A 21,984-nucleotide genomic window follows, 5' to 3' on the forward strand; every position below is an offset into this window, starting at 1 on the left:
TGGAATGAAAAATGAGTTACAAAACGATGATTTAACAGGCAGACCCACTGTGAACTCCTCATACTGCTTCCTTTAGCAGGGCGCACCCAGGGAAGGTGAAACAGCCCGTGCACTTTAACATAAAAATATCTCTCATGCATATTTTATCCCACTTAATCTCATTTATTAGGAGCGATGACTGACCGAGCAGCATGTTGTTATGTAACGATGGCTTCACACCACCCGCCACGGGTGTGTTTTGGTGAAAGAAGTTCCTAGGAATGATGTGAGAGGGGATGGAAATGAGCCAAAGAGCTTAGAGCTGATGTAAACCCAGCTGGACGCTACACTCACAAGAAACCAGGTGCTACTTGGTTCTTAAACTTGATTCTCTGATTCCTGAACAGTCCCTGAAAACATTTCAGATTTGAGTTATTTAGTTGAAACATAAGGACACAAATAACTCTTCATCTCCTAAAACCCTCCAGTCTCTCCTTGCATCTTGGTTGTGATGTAAAGGAAGGAAAAACAAGAAGGTTCCTAGAAGTGTGGTCCTGACATCAAAGCTTCCTCTCCTGCAGATACATAAGACTGGATTAAAAAGCAGTTTTACTACCTCTCATCCCAGAACCCAAACATCTGGACGCTGGAACTGATTATCGTGCTGCCTTCATCATTTAAGGCACCAAGAAGTCTTTATTTGACTGAGTCGATAAAGACAAACCTTTGGGAAGTTGAGGACTGAAATGAACTCTTCATCTTCAGTTTCTATTCTCCTCATCCTCGTCCATCTTCATTCATTCCTTCTGATCTTCTTCTGTCCAGTCCAGTGCTTAGAATTGATTAAAATGTGTTGTTTAATTAGCAAATATTTAAGTTTGTATTTAATGCACGGATGTTAAAGTTACATCAAAAACTAGAAAAGCACTCGGAGAGCGCAGACCTCCGCCAGGCCGTCTGTCTGTCTGTCTGTTAGTTAACAGCATAACTCAAAAAGTCATGGACGGATTTTCACCAAATTTTTACAGGATGTCCGGAAGAGCAAAAGGCGGCCATCTCTCAATTGTATAGAGTCCTTCAAAAAAATCCTGGATCCAGACGGTGATCCGGATCACCTCCAAAATCTAATCGATTGTTACTTTTGCTCTTCCGGACATCCTGTAAAAATTTGGTGAAAATCCATCCATGACTTTTTGAGTTATGCTGTTAACAGACAAACAAACAGACAGACAGACAGACAGACAGACAGACAAACAAACTCCAATGATTACATAACCTCCTGGCAGAGGTAATGAAACAACACATAGATCATAAAGGTAAGAGTTTTTAATATATTTAAAACATGTTTTCAGTCAAACTCTTCATGAACTCATCTGTTCTGGAAACTTGTTCGGACAAAAACATTTCATAGATCCACATGTTCCCGTAAATGTCTGAAGAAGCTGCAGAGCGGCACAAATCTGGGGTCTTTTACGGTAAATAATGAGTCAGAGTCAAGGTCAAGTAGGACACAGCAAGACCGGAAAATGTGTAAGAGCACGTTCCAAAATAAAGTCCTGAAATGTCGCTGTTACAGGATTTACTGCAGCCCTGTTGTTTTCACATGATGTAGTTCTGCAGAGAAACAGTAAATAGATGTAGCCTGCAGTGTGTGAATGGATGAAAATATGTATATTTGTTTTTGCGTTTATGTAAAATAAATGTAGGAAACAGCAAGTCTGATCAGTTTTTAATAAGAAGAAGTCAAAGAAAAGAGTTCAGAGTCTGAATTTCAATCTGCATTTTGTAAAAAACAAACATCAAGAACTTGTGCTCTTTTTGAATTTTAATTATGACAGATTTGTGATAATTTTCCGTGATTTTCTGGTAGTATTGCATGCTTTTGTAGTAATTCTGCATATTTTGTACCCCATTTTAGGTTCTTTATGATAGTTTTCTGTTAGTTTTGTGTGTTTGTGTCACCACTTGGACTCTCTTTGAGGTGTTTTTTGTTGTAGTTGTGCATGTTTTGTGTCTCTTTGTGATGATTTTGTGATCAGAGGTAGCTTTGTGTGCTTTTGCTGCCCCTTTTGTGACCGTTTTGAATTGATTAAGGTGCTTTTGTGGCAGTTTTGCATGATTTTCTTGCCATTTGGAGTCTCTTTCAGGTATTTTTTAAAGTTTTTTTTAATGTTTATATCAGGGCTTGGAGTCTCTAAATGGTGGTTTGTGGTAATTTTGCATTGTCTGTGACTCTTTTTGATGGTTTTGTGATCAGAGGTAGATTTGCGTATTTTGTGCTCCTTTTGAGTGTCTCTGTGATGGATTTGTGATGGTTTCCATGATTTTCTGGTAGTTTTGCATGCTTTTGTGGTAATTTTGCAAATTTTTATGTGTTTTGAGTCTCTTTGTAGTCATTTTGCGTGTGTTTAGTGAGGCAATGTGTTAATTGTACAGCTAATCACAGACAAAATGATCAGTAAATAGCTGCAGCAGAAGACGCTCTATAAACTGGCTTTTATTTTGAAACATTAGAGCGGAACATGTTTTACTTCCTGCGGGGCGCTTGACAGTTTCTCTTCTTGTTTATATCCAGAGTCGTGCAGCGCAGCAGTAGAGCAGCTGGGAGTTTGACACTGAAACTTTTAAAACTTCAGTTTTGTTCCGTTGAAAATGTCGAACGCTGGGGGCTCCGGGGCCGGTGACGGGATGTACTCCAAGCTAATAGACGACGAGGCCGGTTACGGAGAGCTGAACATCAGGCCAGATGTGGGGCACAGCGGTAAGAAGTAGTACTTTTTCATATTTTAGGGCCCTTTTCAGTCTCTTTATTATGCTTTTAATTGTGCATGTTCTAGTGGTAGTTTTGCACAAAAACATGCAAATTTTGTGAAAAGAGGTAGTTGTGCATGTTTTTTGTGGTATTTTTTTTCATATTTTGTGGCCCTTTAAAGTCTGTTTTTTTCTGCTTTTGTGATAGTTTTGCAAGTTTGTGTGGCAGGTTTGTGCATTTTTGTGGTAGTATTGTATATTTTTGTGATAGTTTTGCATATTTTGTGTCCCTTTAGGGTGTCTTTGCGATGCTTTTGTGATAATTTTGTATATTTAGTGGCGCTTTAGAATCTATTTTTGATGCTTTTGTGATAGTTTTGCAAATTCGTGTTAGTTTTGCACGTTTGTGTGATAGTTTTGTGATAATTTTGCATATTTTGTGGCCCATTTGAGTGTCTTTATGAAGCTTTTCTGGTAGTAATGCACGTTTCTGTGGTAGTTTTGCATGCTATGTGTCCCTTTAGAGTCTATTTATAATGCTTTTGTTACAGTTTAGCACATTTTGTCGTCATTTGAGATTGTGTTCGGTTGTTTCGCATCTATTTCTTCACCTTTTAATTTACTTTTTGGTAATTTTTAGTGTCTTTGTGGTTGTTTTGTGGTAGTTTTAATGTTTCGACTGTTCTGCAGCTCTGTGAGTGATGTTCTGCTTTTCTTCAGTTTGAGTTTCTCTGTTTTCCTTTTGCTTGTCTTTTTGGCCCATTTGAGTCTGTCTGCAGTGGTTTTGAATCTCTTTTGGGTCATTTTGAGTTTGTTTGCGATCAGAATACAGTGTTTTTATGTTTCTTTTTTTTATTCATGTGAAAGTTTTGCATGTTTTTGAGAACTTTGATCCACTTCAGTGTTGTTTTGTGTGTTTTTGTGACCATTGGAGACATTTTACTTTGATTCTCTGGTACTTTTGTCATTGTGACCGTTAAGTCTCTTTTTAGTTGTTTTGCTTGTTTTGGTGGTGGATTTTAATTTCTTTTGGGTCATTGTGTGTTTTTGGAATCAGTGTTTAATGTTTTTGTGCGTTTTGTGGCTTTGCATGTTTTTGTGACAGTTTTGCATCCTTTTTGTGGTCATTTTGTGTCTTTATGGTAGTTTTTCTTGTGTTTGGGACAGTTTTTAGTCTCTTTGTATGCTTTCTCACATCCTGAATTCTCAATATGATTGAAGTCTATAAGAAGTAAAGCAGAAGAAAGTTTAAAGAAGCACCAGCTCTGAAATAACTCACCATATTAAAGGTAAAGGTGTTGTGAGATAGGGTTGTTTTCACTTTTTCATGCACAATTTTTAACTTAAATCCTGGATGAATCCTGAACCAAACTGAATCTTCTAAATGATTTGCTGGCTGCATTAAATCTTTCTGGTGATCACACCCTCCCATCCAAACAAATCTCTGTAAATTCCCTCAGTGCTCTTTGCTTTGTTAGATAATTGTCAGCATTTCAGTTTTCCCACGTCCCTCAACCGACTCTGGCATGTTTGACATTTACAAGTCTGAACAGAGCCGAGGAGGTTCCTTTATGGCAGAGCCCCAGATTTTTAAAGAAGAAGACATAATTATTTCATGGGTGTGAATGTCCTGTTTAGACGTCTACAGTAAAGTAGCAAATAAATCCTGATCTCTTTATGAGGCTTTTGTGAGAGTTTAGCACATTTTATGGCCCTTTTGAGTCTATTTAGGATGCTTTTGTGATACTGTTGCATGTTTTGTGGCCCTTGTGAGTCTGTGATATTTTTGTGGTAGTTTTGCATGTTTTTGTGGTAATTTTCACATTTTTGTGGTAGTTTTGCACATTTTAGGCATAATTTAGCACACTTTTGTGATAGTTTTGCACAATTTATGGTAGTTTTCCACGTTTTCGTGGTAGTTTTGCACGTTTTTGAGGAAGTTTTGCACGTTTTTGTGGTCATTTTGCATAATTTAGCACACTTTTGTGATAGTTTTGCGCAATTTATGGTAGTTTTGCACGTTTTTGTGGTAGTTTTGCACGTTTTTGAGGTAGTTTTGCACGTTTTTGTGGTCATTTTGCATAATTTAGCACACTTTTGTGATAGTTTTGCGCAATTTGTAGTAATTTTGCACGTTTTTGTGGTAGTTTTACATATTTTGTGGCCATTTTGAGTCTATTTATGATGCTTTTGTGATAGTTTTGTACATTTTTGTGGTATTTTTTCACATTTTGTGGCCCTTTTGTGCTAGTTTTGCATGTTGCCTGTGCATTAATGTTTCGGACATTTCAGCGAAGACTTAAAGTGAAAATACCCATGAATGTGATTTATGAGAAATGAGCAAAGCAACGTAAATTGATGTTCTATATTTTATCTAACAAACAGGTGAAAAGGCAGGTTTTTTGTTGTTGTTAAATGTGCTTTTCTTTTGATTGTTTTTCATCAATTGGAATGAAATATTTATTTATTTGTTTATTTCATACCAAAGGTTTTGTCCCTGGTGATATCAAGATCTTGAAGACGCTTTTATTTTTATACCAATGTGTGGACAGAACAAAACTAAAGAGAAAGCTTCATTTTGTTAACGATGGATCTTCCCTCCAGCTCACCCGGTGTCTCCGATCAGAACCATCCCCAGACCGAGTGGCCCCGGGTCCTACCGCCTCGCCACCATCTGTCTGGCGACGTTGTGTGCCGTCCTGCTCATCTCTATCATAGCCGTCGCCGCAAACAGTGAGTGCACAACTGTCTGACATCATGAGGACACACAGACACACTTCTGCAGCGATGCACTGATCAGCCACAACGTTATCAGCGGGTTAACGGTCAGATGACGTGTTGGAAGAAGGAAAATCGACAAAAAATGGATCAACCAGTAAATTAGAGTCCGGCAAGACTTAAAAAAACAACTTAAAAGAGACAAAGCAACCATAAAAAGATACAAAACAACAGCAAGGACCCGTGAAACAACTAAAACTAGATGTATAACAACAACGAGTGACACAAAATAGACACAAAACAACTAAAGACAGACAAAACAACAACAAAAATGCAAAATTACTAGAAATAAGACACTAAACAGCTAAAGACCCAAAATGATCCCAAAGAGAGACGAAACCACCACAAGCAGGGAAAAAATGAGTAAAAAAGAGACGCAAGACAGACACAAACAGACCCAAAACAACTAAAAAGAGATGTACATCTACCACTGGGCACAAAACAACAGCAAAGAAACAAAAACAACGAAAAAAGTGATGTGAAATGACAACAAAAAGACAGAAAAATACTTAAAAAGAGACGCTCATCCACCACAAAGAGACACATAAGGGGTAAAAAGAGATGCAAGACAACTACAGACTCAAAACAAACTAAAAAGAGGTGTGAAACAACCACAAAAGAACAAAAAGCAACTTAAACACAGATGGAAAATGACTACAAAGAGACACAATATGACCACAAAGAGACACCAAAAGAGACAAAATGATTAAACATGGAAGCAAAACAGCCATCAGGAGACAGAAACCTCGTTCATGCGGGTGTTCCTTTCATACCCTGATGGCCTCGTCGTTTCTTGTGTTCCACAGATAAGAACAAACCTCAGAGTTCCGGTGAGGAGACGTCAGAGGTGCAGAAACAGAAGCAGGAGGCCAACGTGACGGCTCTGATGGCGTCCATCACTAAACTACAGCAGGAGAAGAAGAAGCTGCAGGAAGAGAAGGACGAGCTGCTGGTCAGACTGGCTTCCAGGAGGACCACTAAAGGTAGCAGCACATTTATCAGTATTTAAGCAGCATCTGATCAGATCCTGAGCACAAACCCTGGATTTCCCCATGTCACTGTGAGGAAAACTTGTGTGTTTTGTTTGGAAAAATCTGTCCACATACTGGAGTGATGTCACAGTTTTGTTAATATTTTATTACAACACATTTGTTTTCCAAAAAAGAAAAAAAAATACATATGCACCAGTACTGTAAGAAAATGGAAATTGTTGGCTCTACAAACTACAAATATTTGTTCTCATACCTGTCTCTCCTTGCCTTTGCTGAAGACACAGCCTGCCCTTCAATCCAGAACTATTCTGATCACAGCTGAGTTCTTGGTTGTGCTGAATTTTCAGTTTTTACAGAATCTAATTGGATTAAAAGCTTCATTTTTGGAGAAATCCCAAATGATAAGTTTAACATAAAGTGATGTTGATCTTATGTCCTGATGTTAGGCCTGGATTTGTTTAGTTTGTTTTTTTTCCCAACTGCACCATCGAACACGACAGATGAAGAGTTCAACGACCGTCGGCGACATTGAACGTCAGAAAGTTCTTTCTGTTTTGAAAGTTCTTTCTGTTTTGAAAGTTTCTGGCTGATTTAAAGTGTCATTTGGATGCGTTTTTTTAATTTTATTTTGATGTTCTGAAGGTTAACATGTTTGCAGAATTCCATTTTTTCCAGTTTATTTTACATCAATCTCTTTCTCTTTTTTGTTTTTCTTTTGTCTGTAATCAGCTCCAAACGTGATCAGACCGACGCCACAGGCCACTAAGGCCCCCATTGTCTGCCCCACGGACTGGCATCTCTTCAACAGCAGCTGTTACTTCATCTCCAGAACCACCAGGGATTGGCCAGAGAGCAAATCCTTCTGTGAGAGTAAAGGAGCTCATCTGGCCATCATCCTCACAGCAGAGGAGCAGGTACAGGAACATGACTTTATTCTGTGTAAGTCTGTTACTGAGACGAGATGAGACGAGATGAGGTACAATGAGATGAGATGAGATGAGATGAGATGAGATGAGATGAGGTACGATAGAGATGAGATGAGATACGATGAGATGAGACAAGATAGGATACGATAAGATGAGATGAGATACGATAAGATGAGATATGATGAGATGAGATATGATGAGATGAGATACGATGAGATGAGACAAGATAGGATACGATAAGATGAGATGAGATACGATAAGATGAGATATGATGAGATACAGTGAGATGAGATGAGATACAATACAATAAGATGAGATACGATGAGGTCAAATTAGATATGATGAGATACGATGAAGCATCTTGCTCCAGATATTGCTCAGAAAAATACAATATAAATCAAACCTGTGCCCTCTGTTTTCTTTCAAGAATTTGGCAACTGAACGTCATATTACTAAATTAAATCCAGGTTTTAATCAACTCCCAAAATTTTTAGTGGCTTCCTTTCTGTAGAAAAAGATGAGTCTTTCTATTAATATAATGTCCAAGTTTTTCCAGAGTCACAGCCTCTGAGATCAGATAGTACAGGGGTCTTCTCCGACCCACTTTACCTTTATGGCTTTTCTTGCTAACGTTAAAAGAAACTGGATTCTGTCTTCATTTGCTTTAAGAGAAGCAGGAACCTTTCCAAGCAGACACTAAAGTGGGCCTTCAGACACCTGCCGACCTGCTGCTTTACTAACATTTCAGCGTTCTGCCTTCCAGAACGTTTGGATTTCTTTGCAGTCCCACGAGCAATGCATCCTGGTGCCGATGCAAGATTTACTGACTCCAACATTTTGATTCAATTGGAGGTTTTCAGGGAATTATTGGGACATCCTGATGATAAGGAGCTGCGATAGTTGAGCCCAGAAGTTGAAAATGCATGGACTCGTTTTTCCGCTTCACTCTGAGACAGGATGTTCCTGATTTTGACAACAAGATGTGGTCAAACGTTCACCAACTAATTACATTTTTGGTGCTGCAAGGTCACTGTGGCCTCATAAAGCGTGGTTTTGGCCGTATCTTAAGAATTAAGACATTAATTATGACAACGTTTCCCACAGCTGTGTAATAGGATTAAATGATGACGAGTGTCCAGACGGTGGGAAATTTTTAATATAAAGACGTGACGGCAGGAAAGGTTGAGTCAGTAACTTAACAGAGCTACGTAAAAGCTGGAAGTGAACGGCAGACAGTAAAGTGTAATATGGTAATAAAGTCAGAAAGATGGGAATGTAGCAAAACTAAGAACTGCTGAGGACAGAGAGGGTTTGAAAACAGAACTTCTCTCTGTTTTGTGTTTAGTTGATGAGTCATGGAGGGATAGAACTTTATTGTTTCTTATAGTCAGCATATCCCATAAAAAGACCAAAACTCTAAACATGTCATTAATTTTTATCTTACAATACATGCATATTTTCAAGTAGGTAAATCCCAATTAAATTTTTTTGCCCCCAATCCCAGTTAATAAATATTGACTATCTGCCAAATTAATACCATTTTCCTACGTAATGCACACTTGATGTATTGTATATAAGCTGTAGTACCTGATTGCACCACCAGGTGGAGTATTTAACACTGTAGCGCCCAGAGGAGGTGGGCACTCAGACCAGGAAAAGTTCCATGTTAGCAAACACAGAGCATTGTGGGGATTTAGCTAGTAGAGAAGCACCATGACAAAGACTACTGTGATACTTCATGACCTTTAATGTAAGTTTATTATTGGTTGATGGTTTCGTCGCTCCAGCTGTAAAAAGCTGCGTTAGTTGAGGTTTAAGCAGACGCTACTCGGACAGGAAGTGATGACACATTTCTTGAGGACTGTTTTCAGTGGTGGATCATCACATTTTTGGATTTTAAGGGATTTTGTCAGAATAATACTTCTTTGGACGATGAGTTTTGTGACATCGAGGTGGTTCAGACTTTGTTTAAAGAAGATCCATTCACTCTTTGATTGTTTTGTGGGATTTGTTGACAGTAAGAAAAACTACACCAATGTTTCGTTAGGACCTTCATTCAGTATCATCATCCTGTGTTAGAAGTCTTTATCTCATGTCAGGCTCTGAACTGACTCTACAAAGACACTCAACTTTACTAGACTGTTGGTGATTAATGTCGTGTTGAACGTAAACATCTCCTTTGTGTGTTTCTTCTCAGACGTTTCTGTGGAATCTTCTCCCCAGAGGACACTGGAACGCCTACTGGTTTGGGATCACTGACGGACACACAGAGGATCAGTGGAAATGGGTCGACGAGACTCCGCTGGTCGGAGGGTAGGTTCACTTCTTTTCCAGTGTATTTAAACATTTTTTGTTTTTTCAGGAGTTAGACACCAACCACCAATATAACCCTCTGAACTCCAAGCAGTTTCTGGGTGTTTTTTGCGTCTGGTGAGTTTTTCTTCACTGTAGTATGAAGTCCTGCACCTCGATGGAAACAGAACAACCCTGACTATAAACAGAGTGAACCTAGAAATGTCTTTTGAGCGGTATGACACTGTTACATAGTTAGATAGTTTCTGCTGTGTCGCTCTCCTGGCTCTGGTCGCTCTGTGATACTCACATACTTGGACAAACACTGACCAGCTGCTGGACTTTTACCTTTGCTGAACACTGACCTGTTGCACACCTTTAGGTTTTGGCACCGTGTTGGCTTGATTTACATTAAACAAAGATAAAGAATCAGGGGGACAAGAAGGTCCAGCCGTCACAGACAGACAGAAGAAGACGTAAAGTAAGACTGTTAAGTCCACACTTCAACTTAGTACTTCCTGTTTCACTGGAAAGTCAAACCTCGGATGGAGAAATTTTTAGGAGCAGGAAGTCAGCTTCTCCAGATAATCCAGGAACTGATTGAAATGAAGTTTCCTTGATTGTTTGGAGAAACTGATTTCTTTACCTCATTCTTCTTAATGTGGATCTCACAGTTAGACACACTAGAAACACACACATCTTTCCATTGTCTGATTAGAGTGTGTTTGACGATTTCTGTAGTTTCACAGAACGACGGTTCAACATTCACACCAACCCCACGTTCTAACTGAGCTGTGACGAGGTTCACACTAAAGTTTTTCCTTCTTATTGCACAGAAACGGTAAATTTACACGTCTAATAACATGCAAAACCTGTGACAGAATACCCATCCATCCATCCATCCAACCATCCATCCAACCAACCATCCAACCATCCATCCATCCATCCATCCAACCATCCATCCATCCATCCATACATACATACATCCAACCATCCGTCTATCCATCCATCCATCCATCCAACCATCCATCCATCCATACATCCATCCAACCATCCATCCAACCATCCATCCATCCATCCATCCAACCATCCATCCAACCATCCATCCATCCATCCATCCAGCCATCCAACCATCCATCCATCCATCCAACCATCCATCCAACCATCCATCCATCTATCATCCATCCATCCATCCATACATCCATCCATCCAACCATCCATCCATCCATCCAACCATCCATCCATCCATCCAACCATCCATCCAACCATCCATCCATCCATCCAGCCATCCAACCATCCAACCATCCATCCAACCATCCATCCATCCATCCATCCATACATCCATACATCCATCCAACCATACATCCATCCATCCAAACATCCATCCATCCATCCATCCATCCATCCAATCATCCATCCATCCATCCATCCAACCATCCATCCATCCAACCATCCATCCAACCATCCATCCATCCATCCATCCATCCATCCATCCATCCAATCATCCATCCATCCATCCATCCAACCATCCATCCATCCATCCAACCATCCATCCAACCATCCATCCATCCATCCATCCATCCATCCATCCATCCATCCATCCATCCATCCATCCATCCATCCATCTACTCCTCTTGTCTTCAGGGTCAAAAATGACCTGCCTTCACTGAGCCTCTAAAATAAAGCAGCTTAGTTGAATTTTTATTGCAAAATCTATTTTGCATGAAGAAGCAACCTGTCCTAGATCACACACTTTGTGAATGTCTGAGTTTTTTGCTCTTCAGAGGACAAAGAGGCCGCATTTAATCAGTGGACACTACTCGTTTTTAATACATCACACATGTTCTAACTGTTTTCTTTACTAAAGTAGAGGTTTATTATCACTGTTATTGCTGCTAAATGTGCTGCATAGGTGTGAACATTACTTGTTTAGCAAGAGATAGTACTTCTGTATCCTAAGAAAGTACCAGAAATGCGTGGAAAGTAACTTGAAATGTATGTTTTGAAGTCAAATAACAGTTTACTGTATACTGTTGAATGAATAACTACAAAACACAACTGTGCAATACTTGTCTTCTCACATCTTGTGAATCGTTGCTCCGACTCACAAGATGCATAATCTACACCAATAAAAAAGGACACATTTTCCTGCAAATTAAACTACTAAATTCTAGCTTAATGCTGTGAAAAAGTTAGAATCAGTGACAGTTAACATAATAAGAAATATTGGTTCAGTAGTTTTACATCAATTCAGTTGTTTGATAAGAGAAATATTGTGAAGTTCTTACATAAAAACAATGAATGAATGGGTTTTTGTCATTGTCTAGTATCTATGGATAATTTGTCAAAATACAGTTTTTATCTATCTCCTTTAAAAGCCAAACATACATGTGGTTTTATGTAAAGGTTAAGGCTAGAAAATGTGTTTCATGTGATGTAAATTTACTGTATTTTTTGTGATCGTTCTGGCCAGTTAAATGCTAGTAAAGGAGCACCATGACAAAGACATGACGAGATAGTTATGGAGTTTGTTTGCCACCAAATCTGCAGAAACCGTGCAGATTTGGTGGCAAACATGATTTGTCATGAGGTTGAAGCGAATATCAAAAGACGTGTTGCTGATGTTCTTGTGGGGTTTTTTTGTAGAAAAGGCTTTAAACTTTCTTTTCTAGCTTTTTCTGCTTTTCCCTGTTATTTTCACTGTAACTTTGATATTTGGGACACGTTGGGCAGAAGAAAAGCAGTTTAGAAGCCTCATTTTTGAGCACTTGGAACTGCATACTGTACAATTTCACATTTAAGAACAATGAATTTACTTTTCTCCATGCATGAATAAAAAAACAATCCACTTTTCTTTTTTTTTTTACTATTACCTTGATGTCTTTTGACAGACCCTGTGGTTCTTCGCCTCATTTAGAAGTAAATGAATGAGATGTTCAGTAGAGAAACACTGAATGAGTCCATGAAGGGTTAAAGGTTGAGCTTCCAGATGTTACCTAACAGCAGCTCTGAGCGGCGTCCTGCTGACCTCTGATGGAAAACGTGTTCGAGCCAAACAGGGAACTGTGGAGAGATTGTTCTTCCTCTAAAATGCAGCGTCAGGTCGTCGTCTTTGATAACATCTTGTTCTCCCCTTTGACATTCTTCTTCTCGTTTCCTCTTCAAGCCTCAGGGTCACTGCAGTTCTTTATTTCCCGCGTCATTTCTTTCCCATTTTGTGCCAACTGGACAGATTTTCTAATAACCATCTGATTTCTCTTCCTTGTTTTGAGAATATGACTAACCTGTGCTCATTCCTCTTTTGCCCCCTGAATCATTTTCTTCCTCTTTTCCTGCTGTGATGTTTTCATATTTTCTCCTCATGTGGTTCTGACTCTGATGTTTCTGCATGATTTGTCATTTTCTGTGTTATTTAACCTTCTTTTTTTTAAGCTTCTTCTTTCCAGACTGCTTTTCTGCACCGGTAGATGTTAAAATCAGTGGAATTTGTGTTTTGTTTTTAACCTCGTCGGACTGATTAGATAAGTCATTTGGTGTGTCAACAGAACATCAGTGCCTCAGTTTGAATCTAATAACTCATTAACTTCCTACAAGCTGTGCTACTTATTGGTTTGTTTTAGGATTGTTTGATTAGATTCGTGTCTGTAACCGGAATAAACAGCATCTTGTCAGCAGAAGCAGAAAAGTTCACAAAGTTAGAGTTTAATTTGAGCCTCAAAACAGAAAGTCGTCATTAAATTTTTACTTTTTTAACCATGTCTAACCTTAAAAGTGAATTGATCGCTTAAAATCATGACGTTACATCAAATCACTTTATTCTAATGTCTCATTTACAAACTAATAAAAAAAGTACATGTCAAGATTCTGTAAAAAGTAAAAAAAATCTGAGCTGAATGACTCTCCTCTACTTTAATTTGTGGAAAATACAAAAAAAAAAAATGCAAGTAGAAATTGTGTTTATTGCACAAACGGCACAAGATATCAAACAAACAAATCTTTGTAAAATTACAGAAACACTTGTTTTCTGTTTATTGTCACTGATTATATTTAATTGTAGAAATCTGTTTAAATAAAACTAAATATTATTGAATTTTACAGTAAATTTGTGAATGTATTTTAACATTCTTTTTATGTTAAACAAATTAAATGTTTAGAAATTTTTTTAATTTTGTCGTTATTTGCAGCTTCAGATTTTGAGTGTTATTTTGCATTTAATTATTTACAATAGTGAAATGACATTAAACAGTTTTAACCATTAAATAAAAAGGAGATATTTTTTAAAAACATAAAATATTTTTTATCAGTTACAGCTTTTTACTGTAAGTTCATAGTTTATTTTGTAATTTTATTTATACTTGTGCACTTCAAAAATGCAAAAAAAGTCAAATAAAAATAAATTGTGAAAAATTCCAGATTTTTTTTTAAATTTAAAAAGTGACACGAGATTTTTCATGATACATTTGGATTCAGATACAATAAGATCTAGATAAATAATAAAAGCAAACTTAAATTCTGACAAATAATATTCTGTTTTACATCGATATACAAACAACAGAAGAAAAGATCAGAAATGCAGCACAGATCGGAGCCCAAAACATTCAATAAACATTAATAGTGCTGTGGGGTTTGACGTTGTGATGGAAAACATCACGTTTTAAATAAACCAATAAGTCAAACGTGGCTTCATGGTGCTGTGGTGATGCTGGAGGTTGGTTTGCTAAAACATTCATCTGAAAAACCGAAGTGCTGAGAAAAGACCAGCAGAGGAACAAAACGCTCGGCGACATTCTCCCGTCTGATATTTCTGTTTTCAAAGAGAGGACACCGTAAATCTACAAATCCAACCGTAACAATCATGAAGACTTTTACAGTTTGCCGTCTTCCTGTCTTCTGTAGTTTCTGGGAAGTCGGCGAGCCCAACAACCACATCAATGAGGACTGCGGCTACATCGTAAAGACTCAGGTGTTGGAGCGGGTTCCCATCCGGAGCTGGTACGACGCCCCCTGCACCATGTACTGGCCTTTTATCTGCGAGAAGGAGATGGTTCCTGGAGCCAGCACGGCCATTCCTCACTGAACCTCAGCTCTGACCACCTGAGGAACGACAGGAGGAGGAGAACCGGTCGGTAGCTCGTCAGGCTGTTTTGTGTCCGTTTTCATCTTAAAGTCCATGAGGTTGAGAAAGCTAATGTTTACCGAGTAGAATTTAACTTTAAACGAGTCTGTTGCTGTGAGCGGACACAATTCAGACTGATTCTACGGTTCATTCTTGAAAGTTCCCGAACATTCATGTTGTAGAATTTTCTCCGTCCTCGTTAGTCATCAGCAGCAACGGACATAAATACGGCTGAAGGTGCTGAAATCGGTTTGCTGTTGCACCCTGCAGTATTTAGCAGACTTTTTTTTTAATTTCACTAATTCTTCAAACTGCTTTTAACCCTCTGAACCCTAAAACCTGCCTCCAGGTTGGAAAAGCATGTTTTCTTTAACCAAAATAGCACCATTTATCAGTGAGAACCAGTGAAATCAGATAGAGTTGTCGCGTTTTAAATGTTCAGACAAGCTAATTATCTGAACCAATTCCGGATATTTCTTCAAAATGACCTCCTCTAAATGTCTCATTTAAAAATCAGTTAGAAATTAACTTTTGTCTCTAATAAGATTTTGTAAAAAACAAAAAATTCTCTGCTTCTTAGCATAACTATGAAGATATTATTGTCGTTATTAATAAATTATCACAAACAGACTGAAAACGGCCGCAACGGGGCACAAAATGACCACAAAAATGATCACAAAAGACCTAAAATACCCACAAAACAGTCTGAAAATGACACAAAATGACCACAGAAAAACACAAAATGACTCCGTGAGACAGAAAATTATCATTTAAAGACACAAAATGATGCAAGACACACAAAATAACAACAAATAATTGCAAAATGACCACAAAAACGCCAGACAGACCGAAAACAGCCACAAAAATGCACAAAATGGCCTCAAGAAGAGCTAAAATCCCCACAAAACGGACTGAAAATGACCAAAAAAGAAACAAAATGAGCAGGTCATGTGATCTGGAATGAACACACTTCCTGGAGAGGTTTTTCTGTAACGGGGAACTTAGTGGAAAGGGATTTAATTTGATATTTTCCACATAAAATTTGATATATTGAAATATCTGTCATGATTATCTCAAGTAAATAAAAGAACACAATCCAAACTATTTCTGAATCATCTCATTTTATTATTGTTTAGCTCATTAGAAGGTGGTTGGTGTTAAATTCAGACGTTATTTAGTTCATATTTTAGTGATATCCAGTCATTTTTTATTAATAAGTGATTGTTTTTATAATAAATCATTATGGTATTTGTAAAGACATGATCAAAATGAACATAAAACACATTATTTTTTCACTTTTAATAAAAATGGATGTAAGATATGTCCAATGGACTTCAAAAGTTCCTCAGTTATAGATTGACCAAGGTAACACAAAATTTGAAAACAAAAAAAAAGTAAAATAAATAATGAAATAAATTCTACTTTCTCCTTTATTTCTGACTCTAACGGCGTCATCATCGTGCACAGAAGACATTCTTGAGTTCCTTCTACTTCCAGCTGTGAAAAATGAGCCCATAGAGAGTAAAAATCAATTAAAAAACACCCAGAAAGTGCTTGGAGTGCAGAGGGTTAACTAGTTTTTTTTTTAAAGATTAAAGTAAGAGACATCAAAGCGAAGATGAAATTCTATAAATTCCAACAAAACCTGAAGCTGTTTGTCTGAAGCTGTAGGACTGTGGTGCGTTTACAACCTAAAACGTTCATTTGTTGGTGCCTTAAACCACTCAATTAATGTCTTTTCTGATTTACTCTGTGATCAGGGATTCAAGATAACGATATATTTTAGATGTTTTAACGTTTTAAATGAGCTCTCGTCTTCTGTTACCTGTACATAAAACACATGTTGCTGATGTCTGATTAAATGTGATGTTCTGCTTCAGATTTGATGCATTTTAAAATGTAAAAATGTTCATTCCCTTTTTAATTTTCTGCTGTGATTAAAAGTTTTTAAATGCAGAATCAATCAAATATGTGAAATGAGGCAGACGTGTGTCCTGTGGATCTGTACATAAATAATAAAGGTAATTGTTTTACATATTAATGCCTCAGTGGAAAAATCTGTTTCATGAGTTTAGTTTACTTTTTTTTTTAAAGAATCTGAAAAAATGTTATCATGTCCACAAAAACTGTGAACATTTTTTGAGTTTTTCAGATTTTTTTCTTTTTATTTTACCATGAAATGCCCCCAAATAAACAAAATTTTGTATATAAGCTGTGAGATAAGAAAAACTGTTAACGAAAATAACCATAAAATTTCCATTTTTAAAAAAAAATCATAAAATTGTGATAAATTATTACAACAAAACCAAAACATTTAAAATTTCCTTTAAAAATTGGAAATTTTAAGTTAATTCACCGTCTATGGAAATGTTTGTTTTTTCATCAATGTGGAAAAATATCTTTAAATAAAAAAGTTTCTTTTATTGTGTGTTAAACATATTTCTTATAGAATATGCATATTTTTGAAATAAAAGATAAATGAAAACACAGCATGTGACATACAACCCCTGTCTAAAGTTTTATATTCATTTGAATGAGAAAGCGTCCTAAAACTTTTGACAGGGGGTGTAACTTTGAGAAGAAACGACCCATCTTCATGAAGTAGGATTTAATTCTTTCAGCTCTCTTGTTGTCCAGCAGGTGGCGCTGCAACCTTCTGTCTAAATGTTCGCTCTGTGGGACTCTTTTCAAACGTGCAGAGCAGCTGAAGTTGATTTTTAAAGTCTTTATGATGAATTTATGTGACATATTTTCCCCTGTTTCATTTTTAGATGAGAAACTTTGAATTTTTGTTGAATAAAAGTAAAACAGCAACAACTTTAAAGCACAATAAAGTATTCAAGAAGATTGAAAATCAACATTTAAACTAAAATTTACCGCAGTTTTCTATGATAAGCTCGTTTCTATCCACTGCATTAAAAACTCTTTTACCTGTTAGTAGTTTTTCCAGCAGTTTGGTTCCAGAGTTGATGAAGGTCTGATGGACATGAAGAGCAGAACGAAGCAGAACGCCTCATCCTGGTACAGGCCTCTCTCCTCTTTAAAGATCTGTGTGAACACTCCTGAGTGCACTGAAAATGAGACACAAAACGACAAAAATTAGGCACTAAATGACCCAACTGACAAAAATCAAACACAAAACAACACCAAATGACAAAAAATGGCACAAAACGACAAAAATTAGACACTAAATGACAAAAATGAGACACAAAACGACACCAAACGACAAAAAAATGGCACAAAATCAATCAATCAATCAATCAAAGTTTATTTATGGAGCACTTTACAACACTCAAGGTGACCAAAGTGCTTTCCAGTTAAAAACAAACAGTAAAATAAGAAATAAATGCACGTTAAAATGACAAAAATTAGACGCAAAACAACAAAAATTAGACACTGAATGACACAAAACGACAAAAATTGGACACAAAACAACACCAAACGACAAAAATTACACTTAGACACCAAGTTTGTCATTCCAGCTGTAACAGAAGCATAGATATGGGCCAAAATGTGATCTCACTTATATCTTAAGATAAATTTATTTGTGTGACCTTTGCATCATGACGTGAAGTCTAAGGCCTACTGTTTGGCCTTAACCTCCCTACTCTGTTATTCTCTGAGAATTAATGAGCAAAGAGTCCAAATTTTCCAGCCGTCTAAGCTGCCTTTTATCCCTCTGTTTTATTTTCAGACAGTGTTCAAATCAATCTCAGATCAACAAATGTTTTTTTCTTTTTATTGTGCACTTACATGCACGTGCACGACGAGCATCAAACCCGCCCCCCCTCTGAGCTGAAAGACCTACACTGGGTCTTCCTGTCATCCAGTCTGAGATGAATAAGTGGACTAACAGCATCCCTGAATGAAGAGGCCAAAGGTGGAGAGCGCCGGTCGACTGCAGGGTTCGTACTCCTGAGCTCGTCTCTACAGGGAGTTATCAGGAAGTCAGGCAGCCCTCTTCTGTCACAGCTCATTAGCCTGGATTACAGGCCGAGACTTACCGGGGACCGAAAGAGGCAGAAAACACACTTAGTGACACGGTGGCATAAACACATCAATCAGGGGAAGATTGAAGATAGTCAGCTTCAGGAACTCTGAAGGACGCTGAAAATGTCCGCAGAGGACCAGTAGGGATCACTGAAGGAGAGATTATCTGCCAAACTGTCTCCAATTAATGCCTCAGGCTTTACAGAGTACAAAAGTGAAATGATTCTAAACCGTGTCCCAGTGCGGTAATCAGATTACTTCTAAGAACAGTAGAATGTTTGCTCGGATGTCAAATAGAAAAGTTTAGATGCACTATTTTCAAAAAGTGAACTCCACACTAGGAGTTCAATGGGAAAATGTCAGTGCACCTTTCATTACTGAGGTTCTCATCTTTTGTTTTTTCCAACACAGACTCAGCCGCCCTCGTTCTGACATTCTAAAGAGACGATTCTTTTCGGCTGCTCTTTGCTGGAATAATTCTTTTGAACGTGTTCGTTTGTTGAGACAGAAGACAAACCATTTCTCTCCAATTTATTCTCTAATATCAGAAAGTCTTGATCAAGGACATTTTATGTTTGCAAAAGCCTCCCAGAAACGGATAAAGTCTGATATGAACAGAACATCTATAATTCAAATATTGAAACATGATTGAAATGTGATTGACTAAATTTGGAGATAACCGCTCTCTACTGGTGGCGTCTCACAGGGAGGATTATTAACGTTTCCACCCTTAAACATCCTTGAGTTAGCAGTTTCAGTGCAACTAGTTAACTTACGTGATTTTATGTTTCAGTGAAAAATTAACCTAAAAAAATGTGACAAAAACACCCAGAAACCGCTGAGTTCGAGACCCGATTTGTAATGAACATTAAAATCGTTTGACTCTCAGATGAAGCACCATGACAACCACGACTACATAACACCGATGTCACTGTGATGTCACCAGCCTAACCTGCAGCATCAATTACTGAAAACAGGACGCTGCCGAGGTGAAGCTTAACCTGGAAGTTCCCCGTTAGAGGAGGCCGTCAGACATCATTGGTGATGTCAGCGTGCTCCCATGATGCATCAGGGCAACGGGCGGATTACCAGGATGTGGAACCAATGAGGACGAGGCTTAGAGCTGCAGCGAAGTAACTAGACCTGATGACCTGGAGGACCACTGAGGGCAACATTTCCCATGTTTCTGAGACTATTTGGTAAGTTTGACACCAATCACAGAAGAACGCATCGGCTTTAAGATGGTCTTCATACTGAAGGTTAAACATTCAATCGATAATTCTGTAATATTGCCCGTAATTTAGCTCAGTCTTTGAGTTTCAATAGGTCTGACTTCCTTAAAAAATCCACTGATGTGCCCTCGTGATTTTACTCTTCAAATCACTCTTGCTGCTCTTCACTGTTGGTCACGTTCACATCAAACCTGCTGGAGCCCATCTGAGCAGAACGACTTTATTTTGGTCTCATCTGACCAAAGAATCCAACGTTCATCAGGATTTTTCAGTTCCATCTGAAACAGCAATCAAGGGTTTATCTCTTGCAGGCCGTTTGTAGAGACTGATGCTACGAACTTTCCTTCATTTCTTCCATTTCCTTCACAGACTGATTATCAACATGGTCTCCTTTGATTTTAAAGCACCTGGTCCACCAACGTTCAGACTTCACGAACCCTTCGTGGAAGAAGGTTTCATCTTGAGCGCACAAGTGGAGTTTAGTTTGGGAAACAGAAATCAGATGTGTTGAAGAAAGTTCACTCTTAGTTCTTCGAAGCTTGCTGTGGGGTGTTTGTTGGTGTTCCAGCATACGATCAGAAAGCATCTGTAGCAAAAGGTGTGCTATTTTCTTCATCAGATGGTGCAGGTTGGATGGGACAAAAGTTCAAAGCAACATCTGTCGAGGGTAGGTTTTAAAGTCCTGCTGCTGGTCTACAAAGCTTTAAATGGTCCAGGACCAAAATACATCAGAGACCTCCTGACTCAGTATGAACCACCCAGACCACTCAGGTCATCTGGATCAGGTCTTCTAGTAGTTCCTAGAGTAAAAACCAAACACGGAGAAGCTGCATTCAGTTTCTATGCTCCATATATATGGAACAAACTCCCAGAAAACTGTAGATCAGCTGAAACTCTCAGCACATTTAAATCCATTCTGAAGACGTACCTGTTCGCAGCTGCTTTTGATTAAGTTATTTTAAGTTGTTTTAAATCGTATTTTATGACAGTTACTTTTAACAGTTATTTTAACTCTTATTTTTTAAACAGCCCTTGTTTTCTGACTTCTGTTTTTGATCTTTTTACTGTTCTGACCTTTTTTTAATGATTTAATAAATGTTTTCTTTTATTTTTCTTTTAATAATTGTTGTCATCTTCTGTCTTAATGTCTTTGTAAAGCACTTTGAATCGCCTCGTTGTTGAAATATGCTATATAAATAAATTTGCCTTTGCCTGTCTGCTGCTGCCAGCTGTGTGGACGTTCATGTTGTCCTTCAGCAGTCAGCTCATAAGTTTCCTCTCCTTTCAGTGGCGTCCCAAAATGGGAGCAACGCTGTTTGTTTCCGGGTGAGGCTGAGGATTTTCAAAGTGCTACAGTGGCATAGATTTGATGACAGAATGTGCATTTAACCAAATTACCAAAAGCAACTGATAAATATTCTTAGAGTCTTAGATCAAGTTCGAACGATAAGCTTTGAAAAAGACAAATACAATTTCCATTTTTGTATTTTACTTGCAAGCACTGCAACAGACAATACCAATACTTCTATGTGATTTTAGAAACATATGACCAGTGTTCGACTTAAGTTTAACAGCTTCAGCTATTAAACAGAAAGGACACGTTCGTAAAATTGCGACTAAGTCTGCTTATGTCAAAATATTCCATTGTTTTTTTTTTTAAATAACGGAAATTTTAGGGTCATTCTCAGTGAAAGGATTTTAACGTAATTTTCCTTTTTACTTCTCTAATTTTGTACATTTATGAGTATTTTCCTGCATTTCAAAAATACATAAAAAAATAAAAATTACAGTCAAAAACTTACCTCGAAGTAATTTCACGTCATAATGTGACAGTGTATGTGTGGTATTTTCAGCTCCCTCATGTGGCCAGAAACTGTGTTTTATTTTTTTTGCTTTTGCTTCCACAATCATTTCTAATGGCAGAAACA

At 37.8% G+C, this 21,984-nt stretch overlaps 1 protein-coding gene across 1 annotated transcript; it reads left to right on the plus strand.

Annotated features, from left to right (window-relative positions):
* The first annotated feature begins 2,552 nt into the window (after positions 1–2,552).
* Positions 2,553–16,871, plus strand: LOC110961364 (CD209 antigen-like protein E). The gene is made up of 6 exons (XM_022208950.2): positions 2,553–2,740; positions 5,335–5,463; positions 6,315–6,491; positions 7,230–7,414; positions 9,624–9,739; positions 14,615–16,871. Exons 1-6 carry the CDS (start codon positions 2,632–2,634, stop codon positions 14,793–14,795), a joined length of 897 nt encoding a protein of 298 aa, XP_022064642.2. The 5' UTR covers positions 2,553–2,631; the 3' UTR covers positions 14,796–16,871.
* Positions 16,872–21,984: the final 5,113 nt, after the last annotated feature.

The sequence above is a fragment of the Acanthochromis polyacanthus genome, chromosome 11 (assembly GCF_021347895.1).
Source record: "Acanthochromis polyacanthus isolate Apoly-LR-REF ecotype Palm Island chromosome 11, KAUST_Apoly_ChrSc, whole genome shotgun sequence".
Classification (NCBI taxonomy): domain Eukaryota; kingdom Metazoa; phylum Chordata; class Actinopteri; family Pomacentridae; genus Acanthochromis; species Acanthochromis polyacanthus.

Excerpts from the sequence above, each read along its gene's own strand:
- LOC110961364 (XM_022208950.2), top strand. The coding sequence starts at position 2,632 with ATGTCGAACGCTGGGGGCTCCGGGGCCGGTGACGGGATGTACTCCAAG. Across the intron at positions 5,464-6,314 it reads CATAGCCGTCGCCGCAAACA|ATAAGAACAAACCTCAGAGT; the intron begins GTGAGTGCACAA and ends TGTGTTCCACAG. Across the intron at positions 6,492-7,229 it reads TTCCAGGAGGACCACTAAAG|CTCCAAACGTGATCAGACCG; the intron begins GTAGCAGCACAT and ends GTCTGTAATCAG.